Raw genomic sequence first — 13582 nt, 5'->3', positions numbered from 1 at the left:
TAATATTTCCTAACTGTACTTATCCCGTCTCAGTGTACTTGCGTAGAAAATTTTTCAGCCTTTCTACTATGATGTAGGTCTGGTTTTCATGAGTTCGTGCTAAATTTGGTTTAATATTGTTATTTTAAGGTTTCATCAGGTCTAAAAGCTTTATTTCTTTTTCTTCATTTTTGCGAGAAATAAAGTTTCGATTCTTCTTAAAACACCAAAAATAAAGACGCATGAAAATATTACGCTACAATACGAAGGCAACGCAGTTACGTACCATATTATAAAAGCTAAGTATATAAGAATGCATGAATAGTTAAGCAGAATCAAGGGAGCACGAATAAAAAAAAATATAACTTCTAGAAAGTCGTAATTGATGTTTGGAGAACATTTCAATAGTAATTAGCATTAAATGTATTCATACATTTGTTTCAATTTGCGTGATGATTTGTTTCTCTTATTGTAGCTTTATTGGCACTGATTAAATATATTTTAATCAATATTATTATACATTTACATGGAATAAAAATTCTTTTTAACGAAAATTGAGTCACTGTAATGAGCGAGGGGTTTCCGGTCGGAAAATTCGCATCGGTCTTCCAGATGGAGAAACAAATTTCGTTTTTCTTGTTGGTTCAGATAACCTATCAGATTGATAATAAGGAGTAGCACCAGGACTCCCAAAACTGAATGGGCTCCAATCTAACGCATCTGGTTTTCTAGGGCTGGATCCACGTAATGTTGAACCTGATTGAGGAGACTGCGTGTATCTCGGTTTGATGATAGGTGATTCCCATGGTATAGACTGATCTAACCTGCGTTCTGGTCTTTCCCATCCTTGTAGATCATATTCATTAGGATCATGCCATCTTCCAGATCCATGCGGAGGTTCGGGGCTCTGATATCCTTCTCCAAAAAGATCTCTTCTGCCAATCATTTGTCTACGAAACGCAGTTTTTGGAGTATATATACCACGTGGACGTCTAGACTTCGCAACTGTAAGTGGTGGTGGTGAATAACGATAAGTTTTAGCCATTTTCCTCCTTCGATAAGGTGTTGTTTCTCTCCATGGCAACCGTTTATTTACGTCTTGCATATTAACAGAAATGTCACACATGAAATGATCTCCACTGGCTGTTTTTCTGAGAGGTTTAGGATCTACTTCAACGTCAACCTTCAGTGGATTTTTCCTTCCTGGGCTGCTAAGGAGCATAGATTTGACGAGAGTATTAGGTGATTCCGTTGTTCTATGTCTAGCTTTCCAACTACCAGTACTTGGTGTACCAGGATCTACGTAACCTTTTATTATGGGTGATTGGGAAAAATCAGAACTTGATGTACCAGGATCTACGTAACCTTTTATTATAGGTGATGGGGAAAAATCAGAACTTGATGTACCAGGATCTACGTAACCTTTTATTATTGGTGATGGGGTGAAATCAGAACTCGGTGTACCAGGATCTACGTAACCCTTTATCATTGGTGATGGGGAAAAATCAGCATCAACCGCTTCTTCTGGCCTAAATCGGCTTGATGTTCTTTGTTTTTTATAATGTTCCTCGGCATAAGGACTCGCTCTGCCAAGAAGATCATACGTTCTGAAATCTTCAGATCCATATGCACGGGTTTCACTTGTAGGGACCGGTGTGTCATGAGCAATATACCGGGGTTTAATTACAGGTGATTCAAGAGTTCCATAAGCACCTCTTTGCTGTATAGGACCTTTTATTATTGGTGAGTGATAGGAACCCTGTGAAGACTGCTGAGGTCTATAGGCTCTGGAATCGTCAAATCCAGGCCTATCTGCTTGACTAGGAAAATCCATGTCAAAATCTGGCACCTGATGTGAGACACCAGAATAATGACTTTTTGAGCTTGAAGCACTTGAACCAGTTGTACTGGGATGGCTTGTAGACATTTCTTCCGATGAAACAGGGGAATCTGTAGTTGAACTTAAGTTTCTGTGACGCCCCATATACACATGATGGAGTTTTTTATATTCTTCATAAATTTTTCTGAGATCCTCACTATATTTGTTGTCTATTTGTATTCTTTGACTCATGTACTTAATTGTTGTTTCTAATTCCCTTGAATTCACTTTTTTCATATACAAAGTCTGATTAAGTAGATCTATCTGAAAAGGAATAAAGCTAATTGAAAAAATATCAATTTAAAGTTTTTAATAATTTTGAAACTCACTACATTGCTATCAATAAAGCATATTGCTAGTTTATTAAAAAAACTGTGTTGAGTGCGCAAAAAAGAACTTAAACATATGACTTTTTAAAAATTTGATTCCTCAGGAACTTTTCGGCGGATTTTACATAAACTTTGTATTTTACCATGTAAAACTCCATTCCTTAAAATTATGTAGAGAATTATATACCTTGCAATTCAATTTTTTTTCCAACTATCATTGAATTAAATAATAAATATTTACTAAAACATTTTTTGCATGGAATTCTTTGAATAAATGAATTTTATAATTCTATGCAAAATTTTTTCAATTCATTTAAAAAGTTCTCGAGATATGGTGAACTAGGCAAAAAGTAAAATAAATATAAAAGGATCCAAACTGAGGATCACTCTCTTGACAAAACTATGGGGACTATATTTTTTGCAGATTGCGCCTATCCCATAAATTTTGACCTAAATTTTGGGGCTCAGAAATCTGAATCTGTTTAAAAAATGTGTGTTTATTCAGAGAAAGTACGTTTTGTGTCTGATTTCGTAACTTAAAATTTCGTCTGCACTAATTAATTAGTATATTTGCGATCACTTCCTCGAGAGTCCTGGAACATGAAAATCCGATCATTAGATAAGAAGAAAAATATTCGGAATGTTTCGTTTTTTTGTTGTTGTTTGTTTTGTTTACTGTACAACAGAAACAATAACAATTAAACACAAATACCAATATAGTGTTGAGTTAAATCGAAAAAATTATAGGAGAAAAGATGCCTGCCACTTTCAGATTTCTTCTGAGTTGTCTCGCACTTTGAACCAGAAGAGAGTTTGGTTTCGCCCTGTTAATTTTATTTCAAAGCATGTAGAATAATTTAAAAAATTACTTTAATGTATTGTGTGGTCCCAACTTAAAAACACGTCTTTTTTAACAAAATGGTGAGAAGCTAGATCCATGATCTAAACAACATTAACTTGGCCTCCATGATCTAATAAGAAAATGTGGACTATTTGAACAGTAGAGCCAAGCCAAGGACCTTTCGAACACCATTCATTAAATTTTAATCATCCTGTATATTCAGCTTCTTGCATTTGTTTCTAATAATTTATTTATTTTTATTCTAGAATACATACTAAATCTTTCAACCCAGCAACACCCGGTTGATAGCGTTATTTTTTAAAAAGCCTAAAAATTTTGATTTTGCAATGACGTTTTACCGCTATAGAAACTATGCAAAACAGAATACAGTGAAAGACGCTAATGGGAGATATGGAAAGCGCCATTTTGAAACACTGAGTCTTTAAAATTTATGAGCACATTGTAGATGTGTCTTATAAGCCTTTCCAATATTTCAGCATGTTCTAAAGTTGATATTTTCAAATTTACTTAAACGTTTTTTTTTTCGTTTAACGGCAGGCACTGAATTCTTGTTCTTTACCTCGGAAAACTCGAGAAGTGCTGTTCATTTCATGATGCCCGGTGGGCATCTGCGTGCCTAAGCCATGGAGGTGAGCAGAAATATCCACGCCACACTGTCACAGATACCCGTTCAAAAGTGTGCCACTTTTACATATATTCACTTAAATATGACTCAACCTATTCTTCCACTATCTTTGACTTATGAGTACACATACTTATGAGTACATGAGTACGCTACTTGTGCGTTATTAAGTAAAGAAGAAAAGAAAACAAATTTTGGGGTCGTAGAAACAATACTGTTGATTAACGTATTAAATTGTATCAAAACATTAATGTTATTGCCATAAACAAATTTACTGCCACTAGATTGCCACCGCTGGAACGCTGGAAATGTGTGGAACCTCGGCATTTGACGCGAAGCGCCACTAGCTGATTCATCAAATATAATTAGTCATAATTTGGTTAGGCATAAACTGGTACAATAAAATGAAATGATTAAAGAAATAGAATGCCACCACGCCCGAAAAATAATTGTATAGCTGTTATCTAAAGAAATCAGCAAGCTTCGTTAGAAAATTTTAAACACTATTGGTTATTTCATAGCATGTTCTGTTTATTCTTTTATCAAAATTAAAACCTATATATATATATAGGGAGAGACAGATATAATAGGGATGTGGGGATATAGGTACATATATAAGGAGAGACAGAGGTATATATGCATTTATTGAAATCTACCTGATGATCTAGCTCCTCGAATTGCTCCTTGACCTCCATAATTTCAGTCTCTTTCTGTGTTGCGTCATCTCTGATTTGGTCAAGTTTCGAGAGAGTTTGGTGCAATCTTTCTCCAGTTTCTGCAAAAGTATCTTCCATTGCATGAATCCATTTCTGAAGCATATCACGGCAAGAATCTTTCGATGGCTAAGAAAGTTTTGAAAATTACTGTTGAATCACACTATATTCTTAATTGCTTTATATCCAAGTCAACTTTTAAAACCCACAAAATTTAACGAGAATCAGGAAATTGACCTATACACCAGTAGCAAATCTGTGTCAGATTCAATAAAGTTATGTATTTTTATCTGAAGGCAAATGTTTCATATACAAAGAAAACATTTTTAATTTGAGAAAATTTCGTAGAGCTAATAAATTTTTTAATTTTACAAAATTTTCATTGTTGGGTTTGTCTGTGGTCGAGTTCCAATATACATGGTCAATTCATCGTAAATAAAAAAATAAGGGATCAACATATACATCGGGTTGACTTATACCCCGGGACATACGGTTTTAAATTACATTTTGATTATTTCGTATAATAAAATGAAGTTTTTGAATTGTACATTACATGAAATAATTTTTCATGATTGATAGAAAATCGTTATTAGAAACGTATGCATAATCGAAAAATTTCTTTCTTTACAATTCAAAAGAAAACTGAAGCTAAAGTTTTACTCGCCCTTTTTTCTCTCGTGGAGCGTCGTAAAGCACAGGTCATTCGACAATAAAAAATTGTCTTGCCTTGTCATGTTTTTAAGATGTAATATCGCAATAGGTTTCAATCTAGTCCCTATAATTTTAACTTAAGCTTAATTTTAGTAAAATTAAACACAGAATGTTTACGGATGTGTTATAGGGAAAACAAAAGGAGGGAGTATAAACAAAGAGCTAATCTGGTCAGCTGACTAAAATTTCTCTAAACATTTCGGCAGATTGTCAAAAGCATATTTGATTACTAAGTATAAAAGAAAAGTTTTTACAGTAAAAAAAAATTATTAGATTTTGAACTTTTCAATAAAATACTTTTATTTAAATAATGGGAGCTGTAATGCTTTTTAAATAGCATATCTAACCGTCGTTTAACAGCCGACCCAATTTTAGAGTTTACCACTACCAATGTGCGACTCCGTAGCTTTGTAATTTTGAACCATTCCAGAAGATAAGGGAACTAACTCCAGAATAAAGTATTGGGAAGAATTTGTCTTCGTAGAGGTCTCTTTGATAGAACTAATCCCCATTTGCGCTATATAGAAAGGAAAACCGCTAAAACCTTTCATGGTTAGCCTGGCAATAAGGGGACTCTAAACCGTGATTCTTCAAAGACTGAAGATATTTTATGTCAGCATTGTGGTCAGTGCGAGCCGGGTGCGGAATTCTCTTCGATTAGCTATCACTAGGATTCGAACATGCGTCACCTCATTAGCTTTATCTCCTGAGCCACCACGGCTTTATTACAAATAGTAGGAGATATTATGTTAATCATGAATATGTTTATTACAAATTTCAACTGTCACTTTTGATTCATATTTTTTTATTAACCAATAACCAAGGCCAAACAAATGAATGCGGACGCAGGTTTGCGGACTCGCTTCTAAACATATTTAAATCGATCATTCGATTAATTACTAACTTCAAAAAACTAATACTTAAATGCATTTTAAGTTTGCTTCAAAATTTGAAAATATTAAATATTTGTTATTTTTTACTATCAGTTGTTAAATATTTTCTTCTAAAATTCTTTGAATGGTTCGTTCTCATGACTAATACAACCTATCACTCAGTTGACATTTAAGATTGATTTGTCAAAGTACTTAATAAAATAAAACCCAAACTAAACATAATTAATATCTTTGCTACTAACAGAAGAAATAAGGTTTAAGCCTGGTGAATAATGAGGCTATTCTTGCGCTGCAAAAAACGTAGGAAATGGACTTTGTTTGGAACATTCTTGATGAATTTTAATACTGTACGCTATAGAAAAATCCCATTGGGATGTCCATTTCTGATCTTCAAAAAAACTTTATGATTAAGGTAGCACCAAATGTTCCATGATAAGTTCGTAATATGTTGTGATAAAAACGTTTGGTTACAATTTTTGTTCGCCTCATTTATTGTTGACCTCACATGCTGTTATAAAACTTTAAAAAAAATTGGGTGAAAACGTTGAAAAAGTAACTTTCTTCGTGAGCATGAAAAACTTTCTTTTTTAAAAAACTTTTTTTAAAGGCTTATAAGAGCTTATTTTCTTCAAACTTGCGTAATTGCAAAAATGACTATAGTTGTTTTTTTCTTTTCTGAGTGCTAATTTGCGTATTTTTATAAGAAGTAAAAACTCTTAGGCCATACCATTAAATTAAGAATTTTTTCTTATAACCTATAAATAGAAAACTGATTTTTCAAAAACCTAAGAACCGTTGTCCCTTTTAAATACTGGTATTCGCAAAATTTTTCTTCTTTTATATTCCTCGTAAGCTACAAAAGTTTAAGACACTACACCAACCTTCTCTGCAGAATCTTCATCTTTTTCCAACACGGATACAACAGCTTCATGGAACATTTTTTTTACATCTAGAACTTGAGCAAGTTGCGCAGCTAATATCTGCTTTTCTGCGATGCCAGTAACAAGATCTTTTCTTAATTCAGCATTTAGTAGCCACAATTGTGAATTATAGTCCTTCACTTGATTCAAAACTTCGTTCAATTCCTGGTTCTCTCTCTTTGACATGTACAAAAATCTCCGCAATTTTTCCTACAATTTAAAGACTTTATTACCTTTACCACAAGAGTTGTGTCGAACTTTTTCTATTAAAAAAACATTCATGTTTAAGTAAATAGTATATTGATTAAAACAGTCACAAAACATCATCTTTAAATACTTTCTTGAAACTTTTAAATAAAAAAACATTCATTGGTTGAAGGCAGTTTGCACTGCAGAGAAAAATATGATTATAATTATCAAATAGAGATGTCCAAGTTAGAGCATCTATTGAATGCAATTGATTGATTGATACTAGACGAATTTGTTAGCATCATTCAATCAATTTTTGGTTGCACTAGCCTTATTGGATGATTTAGATTTCTATCCCAATGGAAACGTGTTCCTATTTGTTGTATCTTCAACAGATAGATAGATTTCCAATTGACAGGTAACTGTAGTGACGTCAGCTTAGACATCTCGATTTAAAGCGTTAAAGTTTCAACTCGTAAAAATAGTTCTTTTAGTTATTGCAAGATTGGTGAAATATATGATTTTTCTAAAAAAACTTTCATTTTTATTATCTGAAAAACAGAATAGAGTTGTTCCAAAATTATCTAAGAATTGAATATAATAGATTTATACAAAAATTCTTATTCTTAAAAATTAAATTTAGATCGTTTTTCTTTCTATGCTAGAAATCTGATTTTTCTCATGCTAGCTGGTATACATTAAAAAATTAACTAAAAAGGTTTTCGAATTGGCATATTATGTTATTATATGATCATTAAATACTACTTCCAGTTAGATAAATCATCTGATATAAGTACACAAGTACTCTTAGTAAATAATGATAGTTTGTACTAGCATGCAAGCGGTATTGATCAAGGAATGATTATCAAAGAATGACTGGATGTTTCAATTTCATAATTTCTTCAATGAATTATAATTAATTTTACATTTAAGGTGATATTTAATTGTTCTTTTTCTTACCCCAGTATAAAGACCACCAGATTCATCTTCTTCATTACTCTTTCTGAAGTAATAAGAAATATATATTGCATTACATATTATAACATAAAAATTTAAAAATAAAGAACGAAATGAAGTAAAAATTACAATTGCTATAAAGTTTGAATTTTTAATATTACATTGAGAATATTTAATTTTGCACTTATTGCGTTAAATAATTATTAGGTAAAACTAATTTTGAAGAAAAGTTTAATTGAGTCGCACAGCATTAGTTTGTCATCGTGTTTAGTAATTTCTACATAGAATGATCATCATGAGCCACAGGAAAAAAGTTTCAAAGCCGGGAGACTTTAAATTTATTTGAAAATTAATGCATTAAGCTTGATTTAAAATACTGCAAACTCTCAATTTGATTGTTGGAATAGCAAATAACTTATAATGAATTTAACAATTGTTTAAATTAGAATCCTTTTTTAAATACATAAATACACAGAGATAGGTGGACAAGTTTATATTAAGTTATTAAAATTTATTATAGGCAAGAGTCTCAACCCCTGCTCGCTCCGCTCATTTACCCCGTAATTGCTTCTCATTCATCATTATTTTTCCCTTACTCGTCAGTATTTTTCAAAAAACAGAGAATATTTTGTTTTCTAAATACACAATTGTAGCTTTATGTAAGAACATATTATTAATTAATTAATGGTAATGAAATAGACAATTACCTAGATTTGAATAATAATCACTTGTATTTGGTAAGAAAAAAATTAACCTAAGGAATACAGATTGAGGGAATGAGAAGTAATTTTACTTGTTGACGAAACTTTTGTAAATTCAAACAGAGAACGGTTTTTATTACTATATATTAAAGTTTTTTTTTTTAAATTTTCACAATAAGTACTGAGATTTATATCTGGTAACACGGTCTCAATTTTCTTCCTTCTCTCTCTCTGCTATTGAAATTTAGTCGAGAGCGAGCTTATAAAATAACGAATTAAATCACTCGAAGAGAACATAAATTGTCTACTATAATGGATAAGTATTCAATATCTAAAGCGAAAAAACTGAACATCAGGAAAAACCACTTAAATTGGCAATAATTTTCGGACAAATTAGAATTTTGAAACAAAATTCACGTTAAGATCAGAAATAAAAATGGCTCTTTCATTTCTGTCAGCTACAGATCTATCAAACATGGTATTTTTTCCCTACAAATTTAAACTAATTGTCGAATCTTAATTTTTTTTTTTTATCTCGCCGTACTCCTTGCGTGAGGGGGAGAAAAATGTAAACTTGTCTTAAAATGTGCAGTAATTTTTAAATAAGATGGAACTAGAAAAAAAAAATTATGATTGGCTCATAAACTAATATGGCCTTTTCCAACCGAATACCGAATTTTTTTTACCGAATTTCAATTCTGTAATTACATTCCAATGGACTATAGAGTGACTCATATGGTATTTTGTCCTACAACTTCAACAGCTAATAATTTTCGAATAAACTATAGAATGTTAACTTTTATTTTATTTCATTTTTCTACCACATTTTCATTTTTCATTTTGCACATTTTTCACACACCATCGCAGTTTAAAATTTCGAAATTTTTTAGATTTTACTCAGCAAAATAAAATAAATATGTTGAACAAACAAACAAATATGAAATGAATAAAACAAATGAAAATGTTGAACATCCAAAACAGCATCAGGTGGGCCTTACGATTTTTCAATATAGCGTGTACTAATAATTTTTTGTGTAATGAAATCAATCACCGTTGACGATGAACCTGACTTTAGTTGCGACACCTCTGGAAATTTTTATACATTAAAACAAAAATATTTATATTTTTTGAAATATTATGATGTAAATTTAAATTTCCCATTCCAAAATTATCAATATTTATAATGTGTTTTAAGAATGTAAAATAAGGCAAGCTATTGAATATCAGCAATTCCAAAAATATTCATTACAAATGGTATAAATGAAGTTTTCATTATTAGCGACATTTTAATTAAATGGGTAGTTTTTATAAAATAAAAATTACTAGAATTGCTGTAGTTCAAGTCAAAAATCAAGATTCGTATTCTTGGGATTTAGTTGACAAAAGTTTTATATGGGGAAGTACAGTAATATTTTCGTAGGCTATTTTTCCAGGTTTAAAAAGAGTAATTTAGCCTCTTCGAAAACAATAATTAATTGAACCTCTAAAAAGACAGCTTTCAAGACATATATCTGCAATTTTAATGTAAGGAATTAATATATATACTAAATTAATACTATAAAAAAAAAATTTTATTTCATATGAGACTTTCAAAATGCCCCCGAACCAAAATTTGATATATTTTTTAGAAAATATTCAAAAATTTTAGCGAAATTTCTTAAAGATAGAGAAGCAATAAATTTTGTTCACTTACTGCAAAGAATGGACATAAGCTTTCAATTTTGCATTTTGATCTTTGAGAATAAAATTTTCTTCATTAATTTTCGTCATTTCTGTTGCATACCAGGTAAAAAGAGAATTTGCCCTGCAAAATAAATCGGCTTTTTATAAACATCCAATGATTTAAAAAAGTTAAAATTAAAAACTGATAAAAATCCTGTAAATAAAAAAGATTATTAGCTTTGAAAATTTTTTTAAAGTGTCCAAAATGCAATATTTTAAAGACTTTTTCATCGTGATTACGCACTAATATGCATGTGACACATGAATATAGATGTAAGATTATCCTGAAATTCTACGCAGTGGAAACAGTTCTGGAAAAATTACCTTAATGTATGGTTTAACTGTATATACTGTATGGTATACTGTACTGTATGTCATTACCGGAATTTAAAAAAAAAATCTGGTTAGTAAAGCTGAAATGCATGGTATTTAAGCCATTTATTTGGTAATTTTTCCGTTAATATGGTATTGGTTTACTGGAAATTCTGGTTTTTAAAGCTATAGTTTTCCCCCAACAAATTTAGTTTAGTACCACGCATTTAGTAAGTATTATCATACGAAACTAAAATAAATCTTTCCTACGCACGATCATGAGAAAGCTACCAAATTTTTTCCCATATTATAAAACCACATTTTAATATAATGATACCAAAATCCTTTCCGAAGTATTTCGGCAAAAATTACCGAGCAATTTGGTGTCTCCATTGAACAAGAAAACTATAAATTTTACCAAATTCTGGTAGTTTTGACTATGCTAGTTTTCTCAGTGTGTTTATGAAATTTCTTATTGACTGCCCACTCTATTTTTACTTCTTTTTCATCTTATTAATTTCATTATTCTTAAACACAGGCAACGTCAGTTTAGATTTTTGGACCGGAAGAATTTCAAGTTAATGAACAAAATTTCAATTTTTCTAAGTCATGATATATATTTTTTTCTCCAAAATATATTAAACTGTACTTGTACTTTACTTTACTTCATTTTATTATATATTTTTATACATATATTGACTTTACTTACATACTTTTTAAAAAAATAATTTCTTACTTTTTTCCAAGATTTTTAATTTTTCCCATTATTTCTTCATTACTAAGTTCTCTTTCTTCATCATCAAAAATTGTAATTTTGTACTGAAAGTAAGAAAAAGAAGCTATGAATAATCTACGTTCAAAATAATATATGTTCTAGACTTTTTCCAACTGCAAGGTCCAGACGAAGAGCAGCTTTAAGCCAATTTTAAATAAAATCAAATTGGCACTTCCTTTGTTGAACTATTTGCATTTGATTCGTATCAAACATTGAAAGAATTAAAAATGCTCTTAATAGCTAATTTAGTACCTTCAAAGTAGTTAAATTTTAAAAAAAATATCATATTAGTTCTAATTTTTTAATCGGGTTTATTAAACTTTTGATACTACATGATCCTGAAATTGCGTTTTCTTAAAACTTTTCTCATCAGCAAACTATAATGAAGAATGATTTTCTGTTTATCATTTCTTTTGAAAAAGAAAGACTTTTAGTTTTTAAGGATTAAATGAGTTTATTTTAGTATTCAACTTATATTAACATCTCTTTGTCTAAAAGATTAAAAAAAAGTGGTTAACTTCTAAGTTTTTATTTTTATTTTTTTAAAACTTTAAAATACTCTTACTGACGAAATATTATATCCTCATATGTTTTATCCGTCACCAAGACCATACACTTGTGAAATTAAGAATTTTAGAACATAGAAAACTAGAAGAATCATTGATTGGCAGATTCAATCTTTAATACTCCTCTTTAAGTGAAATTTAAGGAAGAGTATACAAAAACGAAAAGTGTTTGAAATAAACAGTAATTATAATAATTCATTTTCAACATTTGCTAAAAAGTATCGTATACTACTTTACACTTGCAAGAAATTTTTTTATATCCCTGCAATAATTTTGAAAGAATACTAGACACATTTCGTGTAACTTTCAGTTATGAAAAAGTGAAAATATTTTTTAAACTATAGTTCGTTAGTCGTGATGAATCAAAGTTGTTCAAATGTTGTGATAAATCCAATTATTAGTTGTGATGAGTGAGTTCTGATAAATCAAATCTTTATTAGTTGTGATAAATTAAATCTTTCATAAAGTTGTGATGAATCAAATCTTTGTTAAATTCATTATCATTTTTTAATTGTGGTCTTTTGACGCAAAAATGACATATAATTTCAAAATTTTAAATTTGAAAATGCTTATTTTTTTCATAGTTCGAATCTTAAGAACGGTTTAATATAAAAGTACTGCAGAAATCTTTTGCAAGTGCAAGGCACTAAGTGTAACATAAATTTTAGAAATGGAACAAATTTTCAGTGGCTCTTAAGACACTCAATTTTAGTACTTTATTTTTTGATTGATTGACGCTAATTCATTGGTTATTCATAATTTAAAAGCATTTTAAACTAAAAGATTCCAAGAAGTGTAAGAAATTTGTGTATACAATTCTTTTATTTGAATTCAACCAGTTTTCATCAAAAATATTTAAAGACAAAACCATTAAATATGCTTTTAAAACAATCTGAATGTGACTGAGAGCATTCAAAGCTTTTTAAAATTTTAATTTCACTACAAACAGATAATTGTTATTGATTTTCTTCCAAAGAATTTATAAAATGTCAAATGCTTGCATATATTATGCAATGGGTAGGCTTATAAAAAAAATTATTATTCAAGAAGTAAAAAATTATGAATAATGAAAAAGAGTATAAAAAATGCTTATAAATTAAAAAACATTTTAAGAAAACATTTAAAATAGTAACAAAAATATGCAGCATAAAGTGAAGGAGAATTTCAAGGTAATAAGCAATATTCTCTTACGGATAAACTATGACAAGCCCCGTTTTGAAACTCACGTGCTTTCCCAGCGCGCACAATGATAGCTGCAATTTTTTTTCTTTCTTTCATATAATACTAGGAGGCTCCGCCCCCTGCTCGCTAACGCTCGCCAACCCCCGAGAATTGCTACGCAATCCTATGTGGTTCACGCCGTGAACCATGGCTCGCTGCGCTCGCTCGCCAATGAACACAATGTTCTAGCACAAAGACATAATATATTATCATCAAAGACATAGTATTTTA

The 13582-nt window shown here is 30.3% G+C and overlaps 1 protein-coding gene across 3 annotated transcripts in view; it reads right to left on the bottom strand.

Moving 5' to 3' along the window:
* Positions 1–483: 483 nt before the first annotated feature.
* Positions 484–13582, bottom strand: part of LOC107448429 (uncharacterized) — a 20079-nt gene continuing 6980 nt past the window's right edge. For 2 of the 3 annotated variants that reach the window (XM_071178532.1, XM_071178533.1), the window contains exons 4-9: positions 11526–11608; positions 10449–10559; positions 8058–8100; positions 6870–7118; positions 4328–4513; positions 484–2122 (exon numbers count right to left, since the gene is read on the bottom strand). In XM_071178532.1, coding sequence (XP_071034633.1) covers positions 539–2122; positions 4328–4513; positions 6870–7118; positions 8058–8100; positions 10449–10559; positions 11526–11608 — 2256 coding nt within the window. In that variant the 3' untranslated portion in view covers positions 484–538. The remainder of the gene's footprint in view (positions 2123–4327; positions 4514–6869; positions 7119–8057; positions 8101–10448; positions 10560–11525; positions 11609–13582) is intronic. The other variant, XM_071178534.1, reaches the window with a different exon arrangement.

The sequence above is a fragment of the Parasteatoda tepidariorum genome, chromosome 3, assembly GCF_043381705.1.
Source record: "Parasteatoda tepidariorum isolate YZ-2023 chromosome 3, CAS_Ptep_4.0, whole genome shotgun sequence".
Taxonomy (NCBI): Eukaryota; Metazoa; Arthropoda; class Arachnida; order Araneae; family Theridiidae; genus Parasteatoda; species Parasteatoda tepidariorum.
Note: the sequence above shows the minus strand (reverse complement) of the source record. Positions and strands in the feature narration are given on the sequence as shown.